The following is a 19,592-nucleotide window of genomic DNA, read 5'->3' as shown; positions in this document are numbered from 1 at the left end:
ATTCCAGTTTGGCAGAAGAAAGACATGAAAAGTATGAGCAAACTGTATATCCAGAGTGAATCCCCTGCGGCCCTTACAGTTCAGGGATGAGGTGCTATGAGAGGGGAATGGCAAAGATGACCCCTTTTAGCTCTTAACCCATGAGTAAATGCAGCAAAATACTGTGTGCAGCCTGCAAGAGGGGCTTTCCCTATTTTTATACTCTCCTGAGAGGTTTAAAGAGAGCCTATTGCGTGTTTATCTGCCCCTAGGATATAAAACTCTCAGTATTGCCCTGATCTTTTTCCAAAATTCATCCTTTTCTTTCATGTTCACTGCCTATGGCAACGCAGTCAACGCCCAGAGTATCCAAGTATCTCTCACTGCTATCATGTCTAGAACTACCAATGAACATAACAATGAAATAACTTTCGGACTTTCTTTAAAGCTAAAATTATGTCAGCTGTCCATCTCCCCTGGTATGTCAGGCACAGTCTGAGTGAAAACACTGGGATGTACTGATGAAGTTATGACAATCCACCATGATGAGGGCAAAGGCAGCTCTTCCAGTGCCTGCATGGCTGTGAACAACTCCCATGATGTGATGGGGTATAGTGGCCATGCTCTCACAGCGCCTCCAGATCACTGCCATACTTGTCAGGGAGGACATCCGGCCCCTCTGCTCTTGTGATGAGGTCTCTTCAGGCCAGCGTGATTAAAAATAAAAAGGTCACAGTCCCAACCCAGGTGCTCTTATACCACTGCAAGTCTGCATGAAGACCACTTCACTGCTGCTTTGGCTATCTGGGTTTCTTTCCTCCATTTCTCTGTAGGTCAGATCCTCCAAGCCTGTAAATCACATGGAGCCTCCAAGATTTGCACCACTTCAGCCTCTGGCTCTAGAGGTGTGTGTTGTCCGCTGGGGAGCTTAAACTCCTTGGGCCAGAGTCCAATATGTATCCCTACAGCCCCGGGCAATGATGTGGGTGTCATTGGAAACGTATAATACACTCCTACCAATCTGCTGGTTACAACACAATATAATGACATACCAGAGCCATATCTGGGTGTTCAGAAACAATTTCTAGAATGAGAGATAAATTACCTATGTCTATAAAGAGAAAAGTTCTTCTTTACCTGCTCACGTTTCCCCTCTGGAATGTTGGACCCCTCTGTCGGGGGGATGTGAAAGTAAATCCCTTGTTTCTTCTGAAAGTCCAAGAGCATGTCTGCTTTCCCCCATTTTTCCACTCTACTTGTAGTAGGTGGAGCCATCCAACGACTTTCATATAGCTGAAAACAAAGGAGGTGGTGGAAGAGAGATATCAATCAGAAATGACAAGCCCAAGATTATGCCAAGTAAGTGGGTAGTTGTGGCTGGGTTTGGCTGGTAAATAAGTCAATCATTGTTTCTTTCCAAGAGGAGGACTAGATACTATATAAAAGTTCTCACACACCGAGTCTCCTCGCTCCATTTGACTCCTTTCCACCTGTTCGTGCCGTGGGACACGGTAAGATATTTCATGCTACTGATGAAAACTAACTGGGCTGGTTAGCCTTGCAATGCTAAACTGGACAAGGTGGGAGTAAGTAAGGCTTCTGGGTCTCATGGTCCAAAAATTCCTCCTTATTTATAGTCAATTTTTTTTTCTAATGATTCGGTCTGTGGGATTACTTAATCACACAGAAAAGGAGGACAGCTGAGACACAGAAAACATGGTCTTCGGAGTCCCTTTGATTCCTCTGGGCCCAGCACTGTGTGGTACGACTGTCTACAGGTAGCTCCTAAATACTCTTGGAATATAAATCTTCAGAAACAGGACAGAAAAAAGAGGTTTTGCAGGTACTTAGCAAAGACTGGGAAACAAAGGAACTGTTCCAGCCTTTTATCTGTAGTGGAAAGGGTTCTCTTCTGACCACCTTTTTTCCTGGAGGAACCATTTTCTCCGCTGCTATGTTTGGACACCTCAGCCTGCTGACCTGTAGATCCTTTGCATTAGCAGAGCTGTCACTTTCCTGTCAGAGGAATATAAATTACTACTACTAACAGACAGAGATGGGGACTGTGGTGGGGGTGAAGTGCCAAAGAAGTGCTCAGACTTCACAGCATCCCTGTAGGTTTCACGTCAAGCCCTTGCAAGTGGTGACCTAGAGCATTCCGCTGACGTTTTTTGCCTTTCCTTTTTTCTTTTTTTTTTTTACATAGGTGATTTCTTTTCCACTTGTTGTTGCTCTTTCTTCTAATTTTTAAGAAGAAATAAAACAGTCACTCTGCTCTGTTGAAACTGAGACTGATGAATTTCAAAGTGCAATGAAATTACTGTTATGCCAATAATGACCCATGTTCTTTGTTTCTTGTATGACAGGGAATATGAATACCTATCCCTGAGCATTAAAGCTCTTTCAAATTCCCAAACCACATTTGGATAAGGGTAATTCTGGCATACTGTGGCCTTGTGTACGTCTTGCAGTGGCATGCCTCTGTGACAACTTGCTGCAAGAAGGAATTCGTAAGGAATTATTACAGTTACACTGGTCCTAGGACAAGAAGACCAGTTCTATCTGGATAGAGGAGATCCTATAGCAGACCTGATCAAGGGATATGGAATGAGCTGAAAATTTCCCAGGTCATTCCTGGTAATTGTTTTAAATTAGAAATTCCTGAAGTCAACAATAACCATTTGCACTAGCTATCAGAGGTGGATGGAGGGGCAAAAAGGGAACAGAAGACATTTTCATGTATCAGCCTGCCTTTGAAGGGGATGGGGAGGCACAGTAACACAAGCTTTCCTCCCCCTGGGTTTACTAAGGCCTGTTTTCCCTTTCATTTGTAGGACTCCCTGACGCTTGGGATGATGGGTTCCCATCAGCAGAAAGGTGATGGCCAAGGGATCTCTGGGCAGTCTGGTGGATGCCATGGCAGTGGCGGTGGAGGAGGATCCTGCCACAGTAGTGGTGAAGGAGGATCTCTAGGATACCAGATCCAAGGATCATCCTGCCATGGAGGAGGAGGCAGCGGCAGCTGCGGTGGCGGTGGCGGTGGCGGTGGTGTTATTTACCAGACCCACATATCATCGTCCTCCTTTGGAGGAGGAGGGGGTTCAGGCCACCAGAGCCAAGGATCCATCTGTGGCGGCGGCGGAGGTGGAGGAGGTGGTGGTGGGTCAGGCCACCAGGGACAAGGACCCATCTGCATTATTGGAGGAGGAGGAGGTGGTAGTGGAGGCGGTGGTGGTTCGGGCCACCAAAGTCAAGGCCCCATCTGCATTGGAGGCGGCAGCATGGGAGGAGGAGGTGGAGGTGGTTCTGGGCACAAGGGCCAAGGCCCCATCTGTATTGGAGGTGGCAGCATAGGAGGTGGAGGGGGGGGGGGAGGAGGTGGCAGTTCATGTCATCAAAGCCAAGGTCCCATCTGCATTATTGGTGGAGGAAGCGGTGGTGGTGGAGGTGGAGGTGGTTCTGGCCACCAGGGACAAGGTCCCATCTGCATTGGTGGTGGTGGTGGTGGTGGTGGAGGAGGAGGTGGTTCTGGCCACCAGGGCCAAGGTCCCATCTGCATTGGTGGTGGTGGTGGTGGTGGTGGTGGTGGAGGAGGAGGTGGTTCTGGCCACCAGGGCCAAGGCCCCATCTGCATTATTGGTGGAGCAGGAGGTGGCAGTGGAGGAGGAGGTGGTTCCGGCCACCAGGGCCAAGGTCCCATCTGCATTGGTGGTAGTGGTGGTGGTGGAGGAGGAGGTGGTTCTGGCCACCAAGGCCAAGGTCCCATCTGCATTGGTAGTGGTGGTGGTGGAGGAGGAGGAGGTGGCTCCGGCCACCAGAGCCAAGGTCCCATCTGCATTATTGGTGGAGGAGGAGGTGGTGGAGGAGGAGGAGGAGGAGGTGGTTCCGGCCATCAGGGCCAAGGTCCCATCTGCATTATTGGTGGAGGAGGGGGTGGTGGTGGAGGAGGAGGTGGTTCTGGCCACCAGGGACAAGGTCCCATCTGCATTGGTAGTGGTGGTGGTGGTGGAGGAGGAGGTGGTTCTGGCCACCAGGGACAAGGTCCCATCTGCATCATTGGTGGAGGAGGAGGTGGCGGTGGAGGAGGAGGTGGTTCCAGCCACCAGGGCCAAGGTCCCATCTGCATTGGTGGTGGTGGTGGTGGTGGTGGTGGAGGAGGAGGTGGTTCCGGCCATCAGGGCCAAGGTCCCATCTGCATTATTGGTGGAGGAGGGGGTGGTGGTGGAGGAGGAGGTGGTTCTGGCCACCAGGGCCAAGGTCCCATCTGCATTGGTGGTGGTGGTGGTGGTGGAGGAGGTGGTTCCAGCCACCACAGCCAAGGCCCCATCTGCATTGGAGGTGGCAGCATAGGAGGCGGCGGCGGAGGTAGTTCGTCCAGTTCTGGAGGTCTGTCCATTCAACAGCAGACCCAACCAATCTCCTGGCCACCACAGACTAAACACAAGTAGTGTCTGCAGAAGTGTATCTCTGATCAAGAAAGCCCCAGAAATAAACATGCCTCACATTTCTTTCTCTATTAAATTGAAGAATATTTGCGTTATTCCTTTCTCCTCTACCTTGGGATTTTACTGTTCATCTCTCCAGCTGACCTGAACCTCTGATGTTTTGTATCAAGAACATCCAGCTGGAGTTGTTTCCTATATCTGTTATCTGCCTCAATTCTCTAGTGCTTGCACAAGACAATAAAACTTGCAGTTCTAGAGAGCTTCAGTGTTTGAGTGGTTGGATTTTGCTTTATACTATGACATTTGAATTCTTTCCATTATAATGTTTTTATTCTGAGCAGATGGTGTTGTAATAAAGCTCCAGAGCACAAGTGCATTGAAAACTCACCCACAGAAGAGATGCTGGGTTCACTAAGTATTCTTAGGTCATCTTTCAATGTCTGTTGCTACTCATGATCCTGAAGTTTGCCCATCAGATATGGCATCTCATCAAAATGTCACGCAATGCCCCCGGAAGTCTTAAATGGGTTAAGAGAGGCAAGATGCAAAAACTCTAGTACAAAGGATTACAAGGTACTATTACACGTGTGAAGCTGAGGCCCTTGCACATGCGTGGTGCAAGAGCTCTTGGTGCTCACAGCAGCACCAAGCAGCTGTGGAAGAGAAATGTGGGGTCTCTCCAACCCTGACTCCAGCTCTGAGCCTCTAGTGGAACCAGAGGCAGCTGCAGGACTTCAGAAAGCCCCTTCGAAGTGCTGAGGTGTTAAGCCTGGAGTAACCAGGGATCTCCTTGTTCCCACAGAAACTAAACACCGTTCTGGGTATGAGTCTTCAGAGGGAGTTTCCCTATGGGAAATTCTTTCTTTGATGTGGTAAATTCTGGCAATTAGCAGGGAAAGGAAAATTAACCTTTCTGCCTGAACTATTCTATGTGTGGCAGATGACAGATGCCTGGAAGTGTCCCAAAAGAGACAAAAGTGACCTACACCTCTTACGGGTAAAAGAGCTTCACATTTACATGTCCCTTTACCCTCTGTCCTCTCACCCTTGTGTACCCCAGGAATGCAAGCATTCTCAAAACACATCCCGATGAGCTCCTCCAGCCAGTGCTGCCACTGGAATAGCTGAGTTACCTGGGATTTTATTATGGAAAGTCATAGGGTTCTAAAATACCGGTGACTGGGTACTGTCCAACACTGCTGTTGCCTGCATGGTGCTAACAGAAAGCTTCAGGTCTCTCTTCAAGGAGGTGGGATAGTTGCTGTTGAAAGTCCCTGCACCCAAAAATGGTCCAGGACCAAGAAAGTCAGAAGCCAAGTTTCAGAGGCTCTCAGGGTGACAACAGGAGCACAGTGCATCCTCAGATCTTCTTGCTTCTTCCAAAACGCCAGAGCCATCTCCCAAACTGGGATGAAATCATCCTTTTGGTTAATATCCATGAAGATGTTGATACACAGGGTGGGTGCTGGATCTGGTACCCTCTGCCTGCAGTACTTCAACTCCTTTCAAAAATAGGCATCACGCCTCCTCCCAGAGGCAGTGTAAAGCCTGCCTGAACTCCAGACTGTCCATAGTGGTGCACTCAAACAAAAACCATGATCAACATTTCGCTGGTGTAGTGGGGAAGTCCAGGCACGTGAGATCCCTTTGCTGCCCCAGCAACAGCAGTCCTACACAGTGCAGCTCTCTCCGTTGCCCTGGGCTTCTCCATAGTCTGCAACACACAATAAACACGAGTCTCCACGGCCCCTTCTGCTGTCAGCCACCACCCCAGCAACATCTCCCAGCTCACGTGGAGGGTGCTAGCTGGAGTCCCATTACCCTACCTTGAAAGTCAGCTGCGGGACCTGAGTTCACATGTGTTATCTGCATCCAAACCACAGGTAGCCTAGGAAGTGATGCACTAAAGAGACGTTGATCTGATCCGATGAGTCAGGACAAGTGGGCTGAAGGAGGACAGTTTGTTTAGTAAATAAACCTATCACCATTCCTTCGGATGCCTCACTTCCCACTTCGGAAAACTAGGAATGGTATAAAGGCTGCTGTTCTCTCGCAGTGCTTCATTCGCTCAGCTTTGCTCCATTGTACACGTCGTTGGAACCAAGAAGGGTAAGTCCACTTCTGCGAAAGGGAGCGATTCTTCTCTTACTTTCATGCTTGCAAAACATCAATTCATTGGTAAAGTACACCTGATGGGTGGTGGCTTGAAGGGCAGGAAGGTTGCTTTGATGAATTTAAATCTCCTGTGAAAGTCAGCAGAAGCAGGATCATCCCGTGCTACTGAAAGTCAGGTGTTTCATCAGTATAGATATTGAGATGGACCAGCTATGGGATAAAAGACTTTAAATGATGGGTTGATTAACCAGCGATCTGCTAATCTCCTGTTAGCAATGGGCTCTACGTTTGGCTGGGATCCATGGAGCACAAAGTGCTTAGAAGAAAGGAACTTCATTGGTTCTGGAGACTGTCTGCTAGTGCCATGAAGCTGTACACGGATCCTTCTGGTGGGGGGAAATTCTCATGATGGAGGTGGCTGTTCTTGAGTAAAAAGTATGTGGTTTCTTGTAGGGTCACTGCTCGAAGATGTGTTCCAGACAATCCTCCGGAGGCTGCCATGAAACATCTTCCCAGTCCAGCGGATGCCACAGCGGAGGCTCCTGCTGCCACGGGAGCAGCTCCTCCAGCTACCAGACACAGGATTTCTCCTGCTGTGGGGGCTCAGGCTCAGGCAGCTACGGTGGGAGCAGTGGGGGCTCTGGCAAGATCATTGTCAGTTCTGGTGGTGGAGGAGGAGGATATTCCGGATGCTGCAGTGGGGGATCCAGCGGTGGGTCTTCAGGATCAAAGATCATCATTGGAGGTGGAGGTAGTGGAGGTTCTTCTGGATGCTGCAGTGGAGGATCCAGTGGTGGGTCTTCAGGATCAAAGAGCATCATTGGAGGTGGAAGCGGTGGAGGATCATCTGGATCCTGCAGTGGGGGATCCTCAGGCTACAGCATGGGAGGAGGATACAGCAGCAGTGGTGGGGGATCAGGCCAGAAGATCATTATTAGCTCAGGTGGTGGAGGAGGTGGCTCGTCTGGATGCTGCAGTGGAAGATCTAGTGGTGGGTCCTCAGGATCAAAGATCATCATTGCAGGTGGAGGTAGTGGAGGTTCCTCTGGATACTGCAGTGGAGGATCCAGCTATGGCATGGGAGGAGGATCCAGTGGTGGGTCCTCAGGATCAAAGATCATCATTGGAGGTGGAGGTAGTGGAGGTTCCTCTGGATACTGCAGTGGAGGATCCAGCTATGGCATGGGAGGAGGATCCAGTGGTGGATCTTCAGGATCAAAGAGCATCATTGGAGGTGGAGGTAGTGGGGGATCATCTGGATGCTGCAGTGGAGGATCCAGCTATGGTATGGGAGGAGGATCCAGTGGTTGGTCTTCAGGATCAAAGAGCATCATTGGAGGTGGAGGTAGTGGGGGATCCTCTGGATGCTGCAGTGGAGGATCTACCTATGGTATAGGAGGAGGATCCAGTGGTGGGTCTTCAGGAGCAAAGATCATCATTGGAGGTGGAGGTAGTGGAGGATCATCTGGATGCTGCAGTGGGGGATCCAGTGGTGGGTCTTCAGGATCAAAGATTATCATTGGAGGTGGAGGTAGTGGAGGATCATCTGGATGCTGCAGTGGGGGATCCAGTGGTGGGTCTTCAGGATCAAAGATTATCATTGGAGGTGGAGGTAGTGGGGGATCCTCTGGATGCTGCAGTGGAGGATCCAGCTATGGCATAGGAGGAGGATACAGTGGTGGGTCTTCAGGATCAAAGAGCATCATTGGAGGTGGAGGTAGCGGAGGATCATCTGGATGCTGCAGTGGTGGTTCCAGCAGTGGGTCTTCAGGAGGGAAGATCATCATTGGAGGTGGAGGTAGTGGGGGATCATCTGGATGCTGCAGTGGAGGATCCTCAAGCTATGGCATGGGAGGAGGATACAGCAGCAACGGTGGGGGATCAGGCCAGAAGATCATTATTAGCTCAGGTGGTGGAGGAGGTGGCTCATCTGGATGCTGCAGTGGGGGTTCCAGCGGTGGGTCTTCAGGAGGGAAGATCATCATTGGAGGTGGAGGTGGTGCGGGATCTTCTGGATGCTGCAGTGGAGGATCCTCAAGCTATGGCATGGGAGGAGGATACAGCAGCCAGAAGATCAGGCCAGAAGATCATTATTAGCTCAGGTGGTGGAGGAGGTGGCTCATCTGGATGCTGCAGTGGGGGTTCCAGCGGTGGGTCTTCAGGAGGGAAGATCATCATTGGAGGTGGGGGTAGTGGAGGATCCTCTGGATGCTGCAGTGGAGGATCCAGTGGTGGCAGTGGCGGTTCCTCGGGCCATGCAATCATCATCAGCTCTGGAGGGGGCAGCGGAGGATCCCACCAGTCTGCGCAGCAGAAATGCCCCATTGTCATTCCCAACATCGAGCCTCATCAGACCAAGCAGGCCTGCCACTGGCCCCCCTGCCACCAGAAGTAACAGCCACAGCAGGCGCTTGTTTTCATTAAGAACAGCCCTGCCTCTGTCTTCCAAGCTTGCCTGTTTCCTCCCAGCATGTCTCCTTCCCTTCTCTTCCCTTGATGCTGCGTCCCTGTGCTGAGAACTCCAAGATGGCTCTTCTCACCCATCTATGTGAAAGGAAATAAAAAATACCATGTACAGAAAGAACTGGTTTTGTAAGGTTGCTTTTATGCTTTGTCAGTTGCCCTGTTTACTTTCAAAAAGTGAATAATACATCAAATCTGTTCAGCTGTCAACTCTTCTTTAGTCTGTCGAGTTGGAGTACATGAGTGTTAACAGATCTTGCCTGAGAGAGACCTTCTTGCTCAAGCAGATCGTCTGTGTCCCTCTTGCAAAGCATGTCCAGCAAGGCTGCAACTTTAACCTGGGCAAGAGCTCCACCTTGGTTTCCCCTTCCCAGAGAAGGAGAAGACCACAAGCTCTGGCTTTCACTGCAGGGACTTCCAGTGCAGACAGCAGCATCCTTTGGAAATAGAGTTGGGTTTTTATGTGCACCATTTTTCTAGATTTATCACAAGAAAACCATCAGTTATGGTGGGAAATGTTCAGTAGCATTTGTGCTGAAGTCTGCAGCAAGTCCTGTTCAGGACAGGTGTGTTACAGCCTTGCATTTAGTAAATTTTAAGCTAAGAGGCTTTTTTGTCCTTCTCACACACACAGCCAGTAGGCAGGAAAGAAAATCAGGAGCAAGAGGGATCACTGACTGTGCAAACGCTTGAGGGACCATGACTGACCCGCTCCTGCCTTTGGCGGAAAAATTGGAGAGTTCCTTTCACACCAGCAGTATCTTCACCGTGTCCCACACTATCAAAGTCAGTATTGCTGTGCAAGAAGGAAGCTGCTGGACAAAGCGATTGTCAGAAGCAGCCAAGCGTTTTCTCTCTCTCCTAACAATGCACACCTGTGCACCATCCTTTGAGGTCTTTGCAGTGACGAGACTGAAAGAGAACACGAGCTGCCAGCCCATTCTGAGGGCTGCTGTTCTGCAGGGCAGACAGAGCATCATCAAACAGGCACTGTGGCTCGAAGCTGGGGCAGCCTCCACCGTCAAGCCTTTTGTACCCTCCCTTGCCTTTACCCAACATAGGTATTAAAGCTGCTCTTTAACCTGGGAGGCAGTTGTGGCAATGACAACCCCTCCAGTAGCTGCAGTTCCAACCATGCTCTTCTGCCACTTGTGCATGAGCTACAGGTTCAGTGCTTCCAGTCCCTGCAGGGTCCAGCCATGGGATCTCTGCACACCAGTGCTTGCAGGAGCAGCTCTCGCCACCCCTGCTGAATGCCTCCACAGCCTTCCCTCGCACCCTGGGTGTCCTGAGGAGCAGAAAATCCTAGGTGCCCCTTCATGCAAGTCCCTACAGGTTAAATACACGGAGAGGATCAAGGTGTTGCGATGCTCAGTAGCACAACGCCCACACTTCATGGGTGAGAGACAGAATTGCAGTGACACCCTAGATTTGCCTTTGGTGTTGAGAGGGGAGCTTAAGCCACTGGAGGAAGTCCAAAGCAAAATGCAGGAAGCCCCCTGCACCCACGTTGCTGGTGCTGATGGTCCTGTCGTCATACCAGTGGGGTTCCGTGCATGTTCAAAATTACTTTCATGGTGACGGGACTGGGCAGCCTGCCGCTGCTGTCATGCATCCTCTTGGCTAAAAACCCCCAGTTATGCTCACCTCTACTCAGTCTCCCACGAGGGTGGATGCTGTTGTCAACCTCTAAGCATGCAGTGACAGGATGAAGCTGCTGCAAGATACAGCAGCCAGCGCTGTGATAACTGTGCTGACGAACTGTCATTCTCCAGCAAGCAAAATACCCAGAGGCCTCCCCAGCCTCAGGTGTGGGTGCGCTGGCCAGTGAAGCAGGACCTGCAGAAAATAAGCCCTGCTGAGAGACAGGAAATGTTTCATGTCCTAGAGTTCAAGGACAGGTTCTAGGTGGCCTTCAAATGCACCTTCTCAAATAGCAGGATTTCAAGACTTTCCCTGTCACTGCCTGGAGATCAGAAGCCCTGGGAAACTGGAGCTGAGCACAGACTTCTCTGCTCAGTCCAACAGCAGCATCCACCTTGGGCTCCCAAAAGTGTGGGGAAATGGCCCCCATGTCTCTGCCATCCTCATGGGGCCTTCTGAAATGGATCTGGGCTGAGGTGCTCCAAAGTGGTGCGCTGCCCCATCAGCAGTGGTACCTCTGGCCTGCTGAGCAAGTTGCCTTTCCCAGGGAGCTGGACGTGCTCTTGCTTCCCATCCAGCTCCCCGTCTCTCCAGTCCCTGATGAAACCCTCTTTCCCCCAAACTTCCTGGGACTCCCCTCCAGCACACCTTCACCCTTGTCCTTCTGTCATGCTCTAGCCTTAACTCACTCCAGCCTCCGTCCCACAGCATCTGCTCTGTCTCCACTCTCTGCTGAGTATCCGAGAAGATGCAGCCTAGCAGAAATGCATTGGGGAGCCCCCAAGGTAGACCCCCAGAAACGCTGTTCCCCTCAGCGTTTCAGAACAAGACTCTCGGAAGTGAATCATTGTCGCGAATGAGTGGTTACGTCGCAGAAAGAGTCACTGAAAGGTTTTCCAGGAAAATATTTTACTGAAAATTTAGAAAATGTGATCTTACAAAGTTCATTGGCAAGGTTCACTCTATTACTTATCAAATGAATGGAATACAAAATCAAAGGGGGTTTTGGGTGGAAAATGTTTTCTACAGATTTGAAGAGAAGTATAGGGGGATAGGGAGACCCTCTTGTTGAGTCACCAGGCTCAGACTGGACCCCCATTGCTTTCTAAACTACTTCTCAGAGAGGAGCCTGGGTGCAGCTGGATCCGGAACCGGCCTTAGACCACAACAGTTTATGTCTAAGGAATTGGTTTAGCAGCAATTCAGGGTGTGTTCACTGTTTAAAGAGAAAGAGAATCACAGGGATTTAGCAGCTATTAATCACTAGTTAACTTAGCATTTACTGAGTGATTAGAAAGAATTTTCTGTTACAACCACAGTAACAGAATATTATGTTTTGAATAGATTCACACACACGCACGCAATCATAAAAATTGCCCTGAGTTCAGTGAAATACTCACTTCAGATCGAATTATTTCTCAATGGGCAAAGGTCGATTCTCAGCGAGATCAGCCCAGGTAATGTTGACAGAGTTCAAGTTACTCTGAGAAGTGTCCCACTCAGAGGGAGTTACTGGCTGCAGCCCACTGGGGACCAGAATTGCTCAAAGGGCTTCCTTGGTACCGCTGTTTTGTAGGGTCTCCAGATGACTGACTTTAGGCACCAGTAATTTTCCATCCTGGTCCCAATCCACAGGATTCAATCCTGCTATTTAGACAGAAACTATACAATTCCAGTACCACCCAGAATGTACATTTCTGGCATTTACCAGGCAGGTGTGACTCCAGGCACCAGGAGTTTCAGGTGCGGTCAGGGAGTGCCTGATCCGGCCCAACTCACTGCTCTTGTACGAAGGCAACGAAAGTGCCAGGTCGTCCCGATTCACTGCACACCAGCTGGCTATTCCTGCGGTGCAAGCAAGAACACAATGTTGGTTCTGGGATTGCCAGGTGAGGGGGGGGAAAGGGGCTGCACCTTCACATTCGTTAAGTAGAATTAGCAATCGCAGTGCAGAACGTAGTTGATACGTCTCCTTCATATCACCTATCTGCTGCGAGTCAAAGAAGCGGGTAGCAAAAGCAAGGCTCAGTAAATAAATATATCACTGTTCTTTAGGGCGTATCACTTCCCTGGAGAGCACAAAGTACACAATATAAAAGCTCACCTACCCCAAGGTTTGTCATTCACCTGCCGCCAAGCCTTGCAAGCATTTCCAGTTGCGCTGAAGGTAAGGCCGTTGATACAGAAACTTTTGTAACTCCTATGCAGAGAGGTTGCTCCACCATTTGGTCTTTGAGCATGCTTTGAACAAGGGAAATGTGCTGGCTGGACATCAGCTGGGATTCTCTGAAAACCAATTTGGTGTGCTAACAGGACTGCCTTCCTAACAGCAGGGAGTTGTAGCTGATACTCTTAGGGCACACAAATATGGCTGAATTTTCAGCTGAGGTGAGTTCCAGCAGTCTGTAAATCCCAAAGGATCTACAGTGGGAGTAAAGTTTTTAGACTGCTGGCTCTGAGTGTGTTAGAGCACGTGTGTGAATCTCTGGAAGTATTCCCAATGTTCCCGCACACAGAGGTTTTCTGTGACTGTTATGATCTGCAGACCAGTCCCTGGGAGCTCTTCATTGCAGGTCTTTCCTGCTGGTTAACAAGGGTGAGGGAGGTGGTGAAGCTGCCATTCTTGTAGGACAGCAGAAGATGGGGCAGACCAGGTATTTCCTGGGTACTGCTCCATTTTTGGTTTGCTGTGAAGGTTCAGCAGCATCTACAAGGGGCTCCTTTCTGAAAGCACTGTTCCTTACAGGTTCACTGCTCAAAAATGTGCTCCAGACAGACCTGCGGAGGCTGCCATGAAACATGCTGCCAGTCCAGCAGATGTCACAGTGAGGGCTCCTGCTGCCATGGAGGCTGCTCCTTCAGCTGTCACACACAGGGCTCTTCCTGCTGTGGGTGCTCAGGCTCAGGCAGCTACTGCGGTAGCAGTGGGGGCTCTGGCAAGATCATTGTCAGCTGTGGCTGTGGAGGAGGTGGATCCTGCTGCAGTGGAGACTCCTCAAGCTATGGCATGGGAGGAGGATACAGCAGTGGCAGTGGGGGATCAGGCCAGAAGATCATTATTAGCTGTGGCGATGGAGCAGGAGGATATTCCGGATGCTGCAGTGGGGGATGCAGTGGTGGGTCTTCAGGATCAAAGATTATCATTGAAGGCGGAGGTAGTGGAGGTTCCTCTGGATACTGTAGTGGAGGATCCAGCTATGACATAGGAGGAGGATCCAGTGGTGGGTCTTCAGGATCAAATAGCATCACTGCAGGTGGAAGCGGTGGAGGATCATCCGGATCCTGCAGTGGGGGATCCTCAAGCTACAGCATGGGAGGAGGATACAGCAGCAGCAACTGGGAATCAGGCCAGAAGATCGTTATTAACTCAGGTGGTGGTGGAGGTGGCTCATCTGAATGCTGCAGTGGGGGATCCAGTGGTGGGTCTGCAGAAGGGAAGATAGTAATTGGAGGTGGAGGTAGCGCAGGATCATCTGGATGCTGCAGTGGGGGATCCAGTGGAGGGAAGATAATAATTGGAAGTGGAGGCAATGGAGGATCCTCTGGATGCTGCAGTGGAGGATTCAGCTATGGCATGAGAGGAGGATCCAGTGGTGGGTCTTCAGCATCAAAGATCATCATTGGAGGTGGAAGCGGTGGAGGATCATCCGGATCCTGCAGTGGGGAATCCTCAAGCTACAGCATGGGAGGAGGATACAGAAGCAGCAGCTGGGAATCAGGCCAGAAGATCGTTATTAACTCAGGTGGTGGCGGAGGTGGCTCATCTGAATGCTGCAGTGGGGGATCCAGTGGTGGGTCTGCAGAAGGGAAGACAGTCATTGGAGGTGGAGGTAGTGGGGGATCCTCTGGATGCTGCAGTGGGGGATCCAGTGGTGCATCTTCAGGATCAAAGCTCATCATTGGAGGTGGAAGCAGTGGAGGATCATCTGGATCCTGCAGTGGGGGATCCTCAAGCTACAGCATGGAAGGACGATACAGCGGCAGCAGTTGGGAATCAGGCCAGAAGATCGTTATTAGCTCAGGCAGTGGAGGAGCTGGCTCATCTGAATGCTGCAGTGGGGGATCCAGTGGTGGGTCTGCAGAAGGGAAGATAGTAATTGGAGGTGGAGGTAGTGGAGGATCCTCTGGGTGCTGCAGCAGAGGATCCAGCTATGACATGGGAGGAATATCCAGTGGTTGGTCTTCAGGATCAAAGATCGTCATTGAAGGTGGAGGTAGTGGAGGATCCCCTGGATGCTACAGTGGGGGATCCAGTGGTGCATCTTCAGGATCAAAGAGCATCATTGGAGGTGGAAGCAGTGGAGGATCATCTGGATCCTGCAGTGGAGGATCTTCAGGCTACAGCGTGGAAGGAAGATACAGCAGCAGCAGTTGGGAATCAAGCCAGAAGATCGTTATTAGCTCTGGCGGTGGAGGAGTTAGCTCGTCTGGATGCTGCAGTGGGGAATCCAGTGGCGGGTCTTCAGGAGGGAAGATCATCATTGCAGGTGGAGGTAGTGCGGGATCCTCTGGATGCTGCAGTGGAGGATCCAGTGGTGGTTCCTCGGGCCATGCATTCATCATCAACTCTGGAAGGGGCAGCGGAGTATCCTGTCAGTTTGCGCAGCAGAAATGACCCGTTGTCATTCCCAACATCGAGTCCCATCAGACCAAGGAGGCCTGCCACTTGCCCCCTTGCCACCAGAAGAAGTAACTGCCACATTTTGCCCTCGTTTTCATTAAGAACGGCCCTGCCTCTGTCTTCCAAGCTTGCCTGTTTCCTCCCAGCATGTCTCCTTCCCTGCTCTTCCCTTGATGCTGTGTCCCTGTGCTGAGAACTTCAGGTTTCACAGCATTGTGCTCTGCTGCTGGTGTTGGGACACCTTTGATAAGCTTCTGCTTCCTTTCTAAAGAGCATTTTTTATATCTAATAAATGTAATATCTCAAAGCTGCCTTTTTTTATTGGAGCTTGTTTGTTCTCATATTCTCAACAAGCATCTTAAGGTCTTGGAAGCTGGAAATCTATCTGATGAGACATTTCACTCCTCCTCTCTGTAAAGGAGGTGATGGATTCAAGAGTGCATTGCTGTAGATGCAGCTCTAAAGCCATCCAGTTTATAGCCCCAGAGGGTTTGCATCTTCATTCTTACACCTGGGGTCCATGATAGAGTAACAACACAACCTAAAAAGTCAAGCACCCACAGCACTCAGTATCCCTTTGGTGCCTGTTCATGGTGCAGCCGTCCCAGCTCACGGCTCTAAGTCCTCTGAGGCACCAGCACCCAATGACTATGTCTGTGGAGCAACAAAATGCTGCAGGGAGACATGACCAAGCCCATCAGGCTCAGACCTGCAGAGCAGGGACTGGGGCTGAGCCTCAATCGCAGCTGTTGCTGCCTGGGGTGGCAAATAACACCATGCCAACGTCCACATCCCTGCAACCTCACAGCAGCTCTACCCCGAGGGTAAATGTCACACACTGGGTTAGCCAAATCAGCCCTGGGCCAGGCAGAAGGGCTTAAAACCAGCAGCAAGTTCCTCAGGGAGCTCAACGTACTCCAAATGATGCCTCCAGGCCTTAATCCTTCCTTGCCCAACCTTCTGAAATCTGCTTTGGAACGCCGAGGGCAGCACCACCACTCTGTGTTCTGCTTCCTGCCCAGCAGAAGTGGCCTTTTGCCAAAGCTGGGACTCATTGTCCCAGAGGCAAAATTGCTCAGAGCTGAACAGACCTAGTCCAGCCTGCCAGAGCCGCGCTGCGGGGCTGAGCTGGAGCACCACGGGCTGCAGCACGGGTGTCACGCCAGGCAGCGCCGCCAGCACGGCCGCAGCACACATCCCCTGAAGCCCTCCAGATCAGTCTCCCTGGACTCCCTGGTACTTGGTGCTCTTCCCAAGCCGGAGGAAGGACACAGCATATGAAAGTGAAGAAGGAAGGAATTCGGAGGCATAATCCTTCATTAGAGGAGTAATCCAGCCACAGTGGCTTTAAGTGTTCGGACATTCACACCTCCACAATTCTCTCCAGGGCCCCTAAGATGTCCCAGAGCGTCTCTAGCATCCTTGCAAAATACCTGAGCAGGGCGCTTCACTTTTGATAAGCTTCTGGTAAGGATGCAAATGTCTTCTTCAGCAGCTCTCGCACTGGAGGCACCAGTAAGATGCTGGAGGGATCAAAGTGCTGTGTGGCAACTAGATTCTTTCGGAGTGTTCAGGTTCCTTTCTCTCGGGTACCCACTGATCACCCCCACCCTTACAGCGATGCCCTGAGCCACGAGCGCTGCCACACTGCTAAATCGCAGCCTCCCTGCCCTTTTCCTGAGCAGGACCTGGTCACCACCACCCTCTGCCCCACACTCGCTAATCCTCTTGCTCGGCATTTCCCTACACCCACACTCCCACCCACCTCTCCCGGTCTCCCCCAGTGCCGCAACCTCATTGGGGGCTGAAGAGATCCTCCATAGCTCAGGGCAGGAGCACAGGAATAGGATCATTAAGCAGAAGTAGCAATTACCACTGCGTGCAACACAACAAGCAGTGTGAAGGAAAGATATCGATCAGACGTCGTGAGTCAAAGCAAACACTGAAATCAGAGTTAGACTAGTAAATAAATCCTTGCCATTCCTTAGGGTGTCTCACTTCCCATATATGCTAAACGCCATATAAAAGTTCCTGTCTGTTAAAGCTCCTTGTTCAGTCGACTTTTATCTTCTAAATGTGTTTCCAATGGCTGAGGAGGGTAAGTCTGCTCTTTTCTGAGACTTTATTATTTCATATTCATGGCACATAGCTTCCTTTGATATCTTGACATGTGCTGGCAGCTGTACCCATGCTGCCTGAGCTTCCATAGCAAAGTTCTCATGATCTGGACAGTTTCGTGCCATGGTGCTGATCAGATCACTAGGAAGCAAGGGGAAGTCAGGTCACCAGACTGGGAGCTATAGGACTGAGCAGGTTAAAAACCCCAATGTATCTGTAGTGGCACCAGCACGTGGTGACCCTGTAGTCTTTGCAGTTTTGATTGTGTTTTCAGTGTGTGGGACACATTTTTTAATTTAATAACAAGCCTGTGCTGTCCTTCATAATGGTTACATATGTCCATGCCTGTGCCGATTACCTTATGTAAAAGACCTTTGGGGATGCTATGCAACGATGGCAGCAACATCATCTTGCATGGACATTTTGATCCACCGCTCTTGCAGCAGTTTAAAAACTGAAGCGAGGATAATCCTTGCTATTTTTACAGCTCTGTGGTTACGGTCATGATGAGTAGGGAAAACCATGGCAATTATTACAGGTTAAAAGAATATATTTCAGATTTTGATTCTCTGCAGATACATCCTGGAGGTAAGAAAGAGAAAAGCTATCCCAGTAGGAGTCTCTTGCACTCTTGTGTTTGAAGAACTGCTAGGGAGTACCGGGTTTCAAAACCTGGTACTGCCCCAGCCCCTGGCAAAGCTTTTCTGACCACACCATCTGAAGCCTCCCCACCTGCCATGGTGCAAAAATGAAGGAAAATGGTGCAGGTTGAGGGGTTTTTTTCCTCTTTCAGATTTATCGCTATCTCCGAGGGAGATGTGGCCGGCAGAACAGGGGCTACAACAATGAAATCTCCTCACACCATAGAGGATGCGACAGCGGGAGCATATCAAACATCCAGGGACACGGCTCCTTCTTCTGTGGTGGGGATGGCTCGGTCATCTACAGCCGGGGATCTTCATCCTACCAGCCTACGCCAACATCATCCACCTACAGCATTGCAGGGGGGTACAGATGTGGCGGTGATGGATCTGTTGTAATAACCAGCGGTGACAGCGGGGACACATCTGGTTGGGGCATTGCAGGGGGGACAGTCCCAGTCCACAGCACTGGAGGGGGAATGGCTGACTCAGGCCACAACATCACTGGCAGCTCAGGGGGTGGTGGAGGATCCAGCTGCCACAGTGGGAGGTTGGGCATTACTGCAGCAGGAGGATACGGATACAGATACGATGCGGCACCGAGAGAAACGGCCTTAACAGCAGGTGGGGGCAGTGGTGGATCAGGGCATTATCACGGAGGATTGGGCTATGGCGTCATGGGATGCTCAGGCCCAGAGCTCAGCTCTGGAGGCGGTGGGTGCTCCCAAGCCATGCAGCAGAAATGCCCAGTGGTTGTTCCCAGCATCGAGGCTGAACAGAGCAAGCAGACCAGCTACTGGCCCCCCAGCCAGAAGAAGTGACTGACCCAGCAGCCACCCTTGCTCAAGCAAAAGTGCCCTGGCTGTGTCATTATGGTCGGGGAGCTTTGCGGTCCTCGTGTTGGGCTATGCTAGTAGTGCTGCTGTGGGCATCGCTGGGAAAAGTGGTTTGTGCATTGGTGAAGGGAAAAGATTCTTTTCTCCATCTCCTTTTGCTCATGGGTTGGAAAATAAAGCTTCACAGTCTGTGGGAAATTCCAGTATCTGAATGATTTCTTTAATTTCTGGCTCCTTCACTCAAAACACAGATAGATACCCAAGGAGTCTACTTCACAACACAAGATTTATCTTCCAACATTTTTGATATATATTTTGCAAGCAACCTCAAATGCAATATTTCTTTTAACAGAATTAAAATACATAATTTTCAACAGCAAGAGAAGGTTGTCAATTTTTCTCTGTTCCCATCAAACTGAAACACTGAGCCCTGCCGAGACCCTCTGCACGGGTACAGGGCCAGAGTCTGCGAGATGCGTCAAGAAGATACGTGAAACTCCCGGGTGATTTCCGGCTGATGATTATTTACATCGTGACCTTGGGAGTGCAAAGTTATTTACTTGGAAACAATTACACGCCAGGCTCCTGTCCCAGAGATTGCAGGCGATGTTGTAAGCCGGGGCATGTAAACCTTATGCTTGCACCAGTGACATGAGGCAACTCGAACAAGCTCGTTTGCTTCTTAACCTGCTTCATGACATTTTTTGATAGAATTAGGCCCTAAATTAGG

The 19,592-nt window shown here is 50.4% G+C and overlaps 1 protein-coding gene across 1 annotated transcript; it reads left to right on the top strand.

Annotated features, from left to right (window-relative positions):
* Nucleotides 1-7,007: 7,007 nt before the first annotated feature.
* LOC142365043 (uncharacterized) lies at nt 7,008-18,847 on the top strand. Its single transcript, XM_075445449.1, has 6 exons — nt 7,008-7,255; nt 7,319-7,435; nt 7,526-8,031; nt 8,065-8,286; nt 8,371-8,481; nt 18,756-18,847. Exons 1-6 carry the CDS (start codon nt 7,008-7,010, stop codon nt 18,845-18,847), a joined length of 1,296 nt encoding a protein of 431 aa, XP_075301564.1.
* Nucleotides 18,848-19,592: the final 745 nt, after the last annotated feature.

This window comes from Opisthocomus hoazin, chromosome 30, assembly GCF_030867145.1.
Source record: "Opisthocomus hoazin isolate bOpiHoa1 chromosome 30, bOpiHoa1.hap1, whole genome shotgun sequence".
Classification (NCBI taxonomy): Eukaryota; Metazoa; Chordata; class Aves; order Opisthocomiformes; family Opisthocomidae; genus Opisthocomus; species Opisthocomus hoazin.
This window is presented reverse-complemented; position numbering and strand designations above follow the sequence as displayed.

Coding starts and splice junctions, on each gene's coding strand:
- LOC142365043 (XM_075445449.1), top strand. CDS start 7,008: ATGTGTTCCAGACAATCCTCCGGAGGCTGCCATGAAACATCTTCCCAG. Junction 7,256..7,318: donor AGTGGGGGATCCAGCGGTGG/GTCTTCAGGATC, acceptor TGGATGCTGCAG/TGGAGGATCCAGTGGTGGGT. Junction 8,287..8,370: donor ATCATCTGGATGCTGCAGTG/GTGGTTCCAGCA, acceptor GCTGCAGTGGAG/GATCCTCAAGCTATGGCATG.